Source organism: Echeneis naucrates, chromosome 8 (assembly GCF_900963305.1).
Source record: "Echeneis naucrates chromosome 8, fEcheNa1.1, whole genome shotgun sequence".
In the NCBI taxonomy this organism is placed as follows: domain Eukaryota; kingdom Metazoa; phylum Chordata; class Actinopteri; order Carangiformes; family Echeneidae; genus Echeneis; species Echeneis naucrates.
The window spans coordinates 8,855,303-8,864,523 of NC_042518.1; the positions used below are offsets into that span (position 1 = coordinate 8,855,303).

At 42.0% G+C, this 9,221-nt stretch overlaps 1 protein-coding gene across 1 annotated transcript; it reads right to left on the reverse strand.

The window, feature by feature from the left end:
- Window positions 1–821: 821 nt before the first annotated feature.
- Window positions 822–7,915, reverse strand: notum1a (notum, palmitoleoyl-protein carboxylesterase a). Its single transcript, XM_029508527.1, has 11 exons — window positions 7,319–7,915; window positions 4,630–4,682; window positions 4,404–4,499; window positions 4,029–4,089; window positions 3,888–3,946; window positions 3,697–3,799; window positions 3,420–3,611; window positions 3,186–3,283; window positions 2,917–3,064; window positions 2,779–2,826; window positions 822–2,660 (listed from the first exon to the last, which is right to left on the reverse strand). The coding sequence occupies exons 1-11, from the start codon at window positions 7,645–7,647 to the stop codon at window positions 2,357–2,359; spliced, it is 1,491 nt and encodes a 496-aa protein (XP_029364387.1). The 5' UTR covers window positions 7,648–7,915; the 3' UTR covers window positions 822–2,356.
- Window positions 7,916–9,221: the final 1,306 nt, after the last annotated feature.

Below are 9,221 nucleotides of genomic sequence, written 5' to 3' on the forward strand. Positions count from 1 at the left end.
TGTTCCCGGTCGGAAATGTAGCTTTTCAGGGTATAAGGTTTAAATCTGTAATGAAAGACTACAAAAAATAATTTGAAGGGAGAAAAAAACTCAATCAAGATCAAGCTGTTATTTCACTGGGTAATGACAGATCATTTTACAGGGGGAAAAAATGGCCCAGACTGATGTGGTGTACTTGGACATGCAACAAAACACAACCAAGTTGTGTGCCAAGAAGGCTTTCAGGCCTTGTGCTGATGTGAGTGTATGTCTGAATAGGTGAATGAAAGGCAAATTGTAAAAGCACATCATGTATATATGACAGCCCTCCGTTTTTCATAAAGGCAGTGAGTGTATTGAGGGTCAGGCATAAGAAAGTGAACTTTTAAACTGTTTCACGTACTTCAATTCACGTAACCTGTTGTGAAATATATATACTATCATTTTTAGAGACTGAAGACATCACTTGAAATTTTCCAGCAACCGTTACAATTGAAGGTGCTAGAAAAGTTGTGACTGTCGGTGTGCATAGGCAACGCTAAGCTTCGTATCCATCATTATGTCAAAATGGTGACAAATTGTGATAGGAGCCTGAGGGGGCTGCTGAACTCCTGCTAAAGCTTTTTACACTGAGTGTAAAATGGGACAGAGATTAGTGTACTGAACACTAATACTGTACTACTTGTACAACTGCACTTATAACTCACACTACGAATGGTGCCATTAGAAATAACAATAATAGTAACAACAAAAATAACAAGATTGCACAGCAACATTCACCTTGTAGTATATGTAATGTGTCTTTTCTTTTAAGTCTGATACAAACACATGCAATCAACACAAAGAGGAAAAAAATAGCAATGTATTTACAATTTACAAAGAATCACTTCTCTGTGAAAATAGCATTTATAAATATGATTTACATAACAAAATAAATATGTAAATTACCAATGTAGCTTGAGATTTTTTTTTTTCTGTTAAAAAATATGTTACAGAATAAAATTACATTTAGTAATACCTTTCCTTCTCTGGTGTGATGCGAAATAGAGGTGCTTTAAAAACATCATTTATAAAGACATCATTACATACATTGTCATTATATTAAAACATGATCTCTATTATGAAATATAAGCAGGGAGTTGCAACTGTGAACACTTGAAAGAACCTATACAAATACTCAAAAAAATTAAAAGTAATATATACAATACACGATATTTGTCTCCCTTTAAATGTTCATTGCATTGATCTGAGGATCGCTGAGCTACTGAGGTGACCTAACATGAATGTGTGCCCTTTGATCGGGTTTAAACAATCTTCTCATGATGATGCAGCCTGTGAGAAAGAGGTATAGATGATATGTAATGGCATTGTGGCGCATTTATAGCTACTGATGGACCCTGTGTTTCCAGGCCCACTTTAGCACCACATTCTGTTTCAGAGCATGACTGAAGCAGATTTTATAGCATCTTCACAGCTGTCGAAAATATGCCACTGAAATTCCAACACTGTTGAGAATACATTTCAAAATTTTCTGTTCATCCCATGATAATGGTATAAACATTTTTGAATAGCTGTCCAATTTTTTTCACAATGGATAACATTTGACATTTTTGTCTTCGTTGCTATAATTTCTGTGCCCTAACTATGGATAAAGTCTTTTAAATGGATCAGTCAGGCACTACCATCAATTGTCTCTCTCTATGTTGCCAATGTTTTAGAGTTAAATAAAAAAAGAAAAAAGAAACTTCTTGATCCAGTGCTTATCTTATCTTGTCATATGTCCTTGTTTGATGTTTGAGACGTCTGTAGAACTGATCTATAAAACCGTTTGTGTGTTGAAAATGACACCTTATAAACTCTACAGTGACTACTGATCAAAGACAGCATCCTTGCGTCATAGTGGCATTTTCTTTAAATTTTTTTTTTTTTTAAACAATGACTAAATATAATCTATATGGAAGGATGAAAATAAGAGAAAAACTGAACATCAATGAGTATCCTTAAAACTGGATTACATTCGTGATATTTTTTTTTTTCTTTTACAAAGCAAAAGATCATTTAAATGGAAAGTAGCGTTTAGTTGTGCCTTGTCGTGATGGCGTGTTGCGCTTCTACTTGTCACTAGTGCAGTAAGGAAAGGAATTGTGGGACAAAATCTAAGCCCCTTTGTGTATCTGAGGTTTGGAGTAAATTAGAGGTCAGAGGGGAATAGATCATAGGTAGAATTGTTTGTGAAGGTGGATGCGTACTTGGAGGTATCAGATGTGGGAGACTGGCCAGAGAGACCAGACAGTCCTCCTTGGGCATAGCTTGTAGATACTGTGTGTGTGTGTGTGTGTGTGTGTTCATGCTTGTGCATGTGCCTGTGTGTGTCTCTTTAGCTGCCACTGCTGAGCATGCCCAGTAGCTTGCTGGGGTCCATGCCCTGTTGCTGAGCCATCCTCTGCACATCAAAGCCCATGTGCATGAGGAACTGAATGACATTCATCTCTTGTCCTGTGAACTGGTCGCGGATGGTCGGGCAGGTGGGGTTACAGTGTGGCCATGGGCAGCTGTCAATCAAGTGTACGGGGCAACCTTTGGGCGGGGCTTTGTTGTTCCTATTGTCGTGAAGGCTGCGGTCCCAGCAGTGCAGTGCTCGGGGCAGGGAGGTGCCTTTAACCTGCACATCAATCCAGTAACTAGAAGAGAACAAAAGGGGGCGCTGTGAGCTCAGATTTCAAACATCCCAAACCAAAGTTTCACGTCCCCTGACAATTGAACACAGTAAGGGAGGTGTGAGAATTAAATAAGACTTACTTTCTGGTGATAACTTCATGAGCTAGACATGCTGGAGCAAACATAGCCCTGAAAATAAAGGAGGAAAAACACATCAGTCTGGATCTTTTTTGACTATCCTACATGAATGGTCTTCTTAAAGTTCAGACATAAACCTACGGGACATCTTTGAGCGTGTTCCTCAGCTCAATGCCAAGATTTTGGATGTAGCGCCACTGGCCTTCCTGCACAGGTTGACCTGTTAGCTGGATGTTGTCCACTGTCAGCTGAGCCTCATCAAAGAGCCACTGGACCACAAACACAGGGCCTGGTCAGGGTAAATGGAAGATCAACATAGGATTATATGGTTAACATCTACTTAGATGTGTGGTGAAGCAAACCAACATCATTTGCATTTTTCATTGCACCAAATGAGACTGCAGACTCACTTTTGATCGACGGGAAAACTCTGTATCCAAAGAAACAGTTCCACTCCTCCCCTTGGTGGGCCTGCCTGCACCTCTCTGGCACCACTCCTCCCCAGTACCTGTCGGGGCAGGTTAAAAGTACAAATGGAATAAGATGTCTATACGAGCAAATGTATGATTTCATCAGCTGGTTTTGATACCACTACTCCTGCTGTACTTTTGAAATTTTGGGATAACATAGCTTGGCTTCCTTACTTGATGCCTCTCTTGATGGTCTCTGTGGGGGCGCAGCTGACGGTGTCCACACAGTCTGTGCAGTGATACTGCTTGTTGTCCAGGAACCAGCCCGAATCAGACAGACCACGCACTTGTATCCCAGTGTGCCCTAGTCCCTCCAGCAGCTCTGCCACATGGTCCACGTTCAGCAGCACGCCGGTGCCCCCTGCACTGCACACACAAATATGACGTTTTCATATTAGTACCCATAAGGAAATAGGAATGAAACATAGCACGTTTTGAAGTTGAAACATACCTGCTACCTGCTAACAGTAGGACCTTAGCATTGTCCAGACCTTTGTTCAGTAGGTCCTTCACAACCTCCTGAATAATCAGTGAGCCCATGAAAGCATAGCCACCTACACATAGAACAAAGACAGTGGGACTTTAAAATCATTAGTTATACAGTTATGGCTAAAATTTTCATCATCTAATGTTGTTTCTTACTTTGCTCTGTTTTGGCTGTAGCTCCACTCCACACATCGCTGGAACAGTATGGGATAAACCTGTACGACCAAAGTACAATTTAAAGTTGCACCCTGTGATTAAAACAAGCATTAATAAGCATGCAAATACAAGTCAACTTACACCATGTTGGCATTCCACCAATGGGGGTTTTCCTCAGGCAGTGGAGACAGGATCCCCGTGCCTACAGAGACAGATCAACATGTGTCATTAGCCGTCTTGGCACTCCCAGGCACATCCTCCTTCTTCCTCATCATCATTACTGCACGGATTACAGTTATTACACTGCAATGAGAGAGGGATGTGTCTCTGTTCCAAAGCAGTGGGCGCCAGGTATCCTTACACCCAGCTGTATGACCGGGTGTCAGATGAGCACAGATATGTCCAATCCTTCTAATTTGTGATTCTTTGTTCACCACATGAAGGGGTCAGGGTTTCTCTACAGGCCAGGGTAGTGCAGATGTTAATAGTGAAGCATTAAAACTTGCTTTAGCTCACCTGTTTTAGTTTGGGCCCATTTTGATGAGCTCATTAGCCTCCTCATGGTCTCATATCGGCTATCACAGTTCTCCTTGTTGAAGCAGTACCAGCCACCTGGAAATTAATATTCATACACACACACACAAACAAAACAAAACAGTTATCTATATTTGCCTACATTAATCATCACTCTTAAGTTGGATCAAATTAAATGAAAATAATAGAATGATTTCTTAATGCTGACCTTCTAAGAATATCAGCCACCGCCTGCTCCCTCGGGATTCCTTCAGGTAGTACCTACAAGAGAGCAAACACTATAAAATCACCAAACAGTAGGAGGCATGACAAAATTTTCTTTAGTTGTGTGCACATAAATTACACTACCTATATGACAATATATTTAAACAACAGCCACATTCCAAAGCTGTGATACGGTGTACTTTCTGATTCAAAGAGATTGGATCAATGGTGGAAAGTAATACGCTTGCTTGTTCTGCCATCAGTGATGGTATTCAAGCATGAAACAAAAACACACATGACATAATTCTTTTTTGCCGAACAAGGATACCCTTCTTTTGATTGTTATCTTAAAAAAGTGACAGAAAACAGCAAAAATGCAGCTCCGCCACCACCATGAATTCAGTGAGGACACAGTGGAAAACAATGAGGTTGTGTACGTCTTCAGCGCTTATGGAGCAGGAGATACTCATCATCCTAACCCCTATCCCAGTTGTATTATAGATGCTAGTAGATGGTATTCCTCGTGTTCAGTGTTGCAAGAATGGCAAGTGTGCCATCATAAGCTTTTTACTCTGAGCTCATCATTCCTCGGCATTGGCCTCACACACAACATGGATAAAATCAAGGCTCTTTTTCAAGAGAAACAGGCTTGCTTCATTTGGCCCCTGTAGATTACAACAGACACACACTAGCTGTTATGTTGCAACCAAATGTGCCTAATAATGCCTTTCAAATGCACTGTGGGTAAAAAGAAGTATTTTTTTTTCTTTTTAATTCCCCAGTTGTAGTCAAAAGATGTTAATGCATGTTGTATGTTGCCAGCCCAGAAGAGGGCAATGCTATCTTGAGCCTCCCATACTGGAGATCGTACATCATCCTCTGTTCTCCAACTGGATTAACTTTTAATGGCGAATTAATAATTTCTGGTCTGGGAAGATGCATTCCCCATAAGAGCTCAGTTTTTTGTTTTTTTCTTCTTCTTCTTTTTTTTCCTTTTTAATTTGATGAGTATCCACCCAACTTTACCAATGACTAATCTCAGGGAATTGCCAAATATATTTCAGTAATTTTTAAGAAAACATGCTTGGCTTAGGCTCTGAGCTGTTTTGTTAGGCACTGAATCACACTTTGGCAGCAGTTAATGTCTTATACTGTCAGTGATGTATGCTGAGGCTGTACTCTCCACTTAGCTGCTACTTCCAAACAAAGTAAAGATGGGTTTGACAAGCTGAACAAGGCCAGAGGGAAAGGTGCTCCGTCAACGCACTCACTACAAGTAGAACCCCAGAAGAAAAATCACACCCATTATCCTTGTGTGTCTGGAATTGTGACAATACCTCTTTGGAAAACACAGTTAAGAGCTGATGGATTAGTATCTCAGCTGACAGGCACAGTAGTGAAAGAAACGGCCATCTGCCAGTAAACTGTCCACTGCGCTCGTCCTCATGCTGCATCTCTAAAAGGCTAAGAGCTTTACCACAGACAGGCTCTCTCACTGGCTCTTTGGGGTTTAACAGGAATTAGGATATTAAATCCATGAAGACATGTATATCAAACCCCATTCCAGTTAAGGCTGCCCATCACTGAACTGGTCTAGTTGACCAACTTAAACCAACTTAACTGTAGCAATAAAAATGTGAATAGCACAGCATTAACATAATAATAGCCACTGAAAATAATAATAACTGCACAACATGATAACCATGTTAAATAGTGCTTTACAACCTGTCTTCATCACTAATGAAGCCCTCCCAATCTAACCACTGTGGTTTTGTTGTAGCGAAATACTATATTATTAGAATTTTTATTATGAAGCTGAAAATGGTCCTTGGCAGTTCTTAAAAGAATTATGTAAAGACGTGTATGAATACGAAAAATGCAAGCTTTGTAGCTGCTTGTTATCTGACTCACATCCTCCTCCACCAACGCATCAGTATTATAATAGAAATCAATTTAACCCCATTTGACTCTGATTCCAAATGGAGTCTATAGGCCTGAGCACTGGCATGTCTGGTGGTAATGGGCTTTTAGTGCAGTGGCTTATCCCGCTTTAGCAGAGAAACCATGCAGGTTTTCTTACTGCCAAATGGATCTCTGCTTAACAACAATGTCAAGGGTGGATGTCAGTGCAAACATGGTGGTTCGAGTACAGCGATCCATCCAGGACGCGCCGACAGACAAGCGCTTTAACCAACAGCTAGCGCATTGGATGGAAACATCAGAGAGAGAGAGGGAGAGATGTTGACACCTCTGAAAACTTAAATATGAACTTTCCGCAGAGTGAATCCTGCATTCTACTTTGAAGTGAAGGAAACGAAGCAGGGACCATGTGGCTATCCGCAAATTTCACGCTTCGCTGACGCAAAGCAGCTTCCCATTTTATCCCGACTGACCTTTATTCTCTCTTGGATCATGGCCTTGTTTGGGACATTTGGCCCCATTGTTTGATTTATTTCTGTTTTAGTATTAGAATTGAAATTGCTTTGCAGAAGAAAAAACAGCCGACTCTATTTGGGTTTTCTGAGCCTGACATTGTTTGTCCTCAGGATGGCCGTCAGGACTCGGTGCGCCCATGACAGTTCCTGCCTGATCCAGGGTGCTTTGCCTCACAGCTGACCTGACGGCCATCCAGTCACATTTGGGTGGATCGTGATCTATGACACTTTAAATGTCACCCTCCCCTTGGTACATACCCCGCCGGGCTTCCGTCGTTGCAGGTGACGGATGTATTCTCCAAAAAGTTGAGCTTCATGTCGTAGTCGAGCTTCTGCGCCGAGCAGGGGTAGAGGGACTGCGCCAGGTTTTTGACCTGCGTCATGAAGTTATCCATGTTCTCCTCCACGGCGGTGAAATCCAGAGGGAAGCTCTCCGTGGTGTCCCCCCGGTCGGCCCGGTAAGGAGGAGAAGGCGGTGCGCGTCTCGGTTGCGGATTGCGGCCACCGCGGAACCTCCGCGCGCAAAGCGCTCCGGACTGCATCAGAACCAGCAGCAGCAGGGACCAAACCATTCTGATCGCCGTCATCTTATCCCTCCAGATAAATGTCCTTCCTTCCAAACGCCGAGCCTTGCTTTGGGAGTCGATTCAGAAACGACTGTTACGCACGGTTCAAAAAGACCTCACGGCACTTGTCGTCCGCTCCACACAGACGCAGAAGTTCGGCAGCAGAAAAACCAACAGTCCTCCGAGATCGATCACAGTCATCCGCTGAATTCGCTGGATGTATTTCAGGTTTAGAAGACGCGACTGTTTTCACCATTTATCTAGTACAAGCCAAATCGCTGCTGGACCAAGCGAGCTTGAACGACAACACTCGTGCCATGCTCTTGTATTTTATTCAAACTTTCCCCCCTTGTGTGTCCGTGCAGCCAATAGGAGCAGGGAGGCAGGACCCAAAGCATGATCTAGCGTGGCAGACTACCCCCCTTTTTTAATTTATAGAGAAAAAAAATGTCCATGCGTTGGTTCTTTTGATCCGCGATGTTTTATTTGATGTGGTGGCTTTTATTGGCCTTGAAATGCCCATTTCCCATTCCACCACAAATTTATGAAGTGAGAATACGCATCTTGTTACACACATGCCTGAAAATCAAGTGGGGGGGGAAACAAAACATAATCAAAACTCTTACAAAGTTCCAGCAATGTTTGACCTGGAAGCTCAAGCCAACCAACCAGGTTCAACACGAGCTTACTTTGAACATTTTTTATGGTAAATATTGTTAAGTGACAGTTTATCCTCCAGCCTGGAACACCTACACATTTTTAAAGAAACACCTCTATGAACTAGTTTCTCCTATTTTCTTGAGCTTTGAAAAAAAGAAATTTACACACTTTTCTAAAATATCCAGAAGGGCCTCCAAAAGATCAAAGCAACCATCAGTCTTTCTCCTCCCTAGTCTCCCCCCCCCCCCCCCCCCCCACACACACACACACACCACCACACACACACACAAACACACACTTCAGTCCCTTCCAAACTTTGCTGGTCTACTGTATATTTTAAGTGAAGCAGAGCATCCTGATGGGATGCCAGTTTTTAACACAGGAATGCCTCGTTATGGTTGAGGGAGGCTTCCCTCCCACAACCTCATTCTTAAGACACATTTAAGTTAAGAGCTTGGTCCGCAGAACAATAGTCATTTTTCATCGAGGTAGCCCTAAATAGCTGTGACATTTGGTGACATTTCAGCTCTTTCTGGCCACGTGAGGAAGATTGACACTGCACTTCAGTTCAGTTTACAGGGATGGAAAAGTGAAATCCAACTACTTATGTTTCTGAAAGCAGCAAGCCACTGTATTCTTGTCACAACAGTGCAATGTAACCGGTGTCATGGCACTGAATTAAGCCTTATTTCTTCAGATATCATTGTAGACAAACTGCGAAGGCACCATCACTCAAATGAAAAAGTGAAGTCTGAATTTAGTTTGACGCATTGCTGAGTTTCTTTTTCTTTTCTTTCTTTCTTTTTTTTTTTTTTTGGAACTTGCAGGGAAAAAGCATTATAAGATTAGGAAGGATAGCTTTTGCTCAATGTCCTCCCAGAGAAACACCCCTTTTAGTGACTGTAGCCTTCCATAGTTAATCAGCGTGCTGAAAT

Coding starts and splice junctions, on each gene's coding strand:
- notum1a (XM_029508527.1), bottom strand. CDS start 7,647: ATGACGGCGATCAGAATGGTTTGGTCCCTGCTGCTGCTGGTTCTGATG. Junction 3,284..3,419: donor ACCATCAAGAGAGGCATCAA/GTAAGGAAGCCA, acceptor CTGCCCCGACAG/GTACTGGGGAGGAGTGGTGC. Junction 2,827..2,916: donor AACACGCTCAAAGATGTCCC/GTAGGTTTATGT, acceptor CTTTATTTTCAG/GGCTATGTTTGCTCCAGCAT.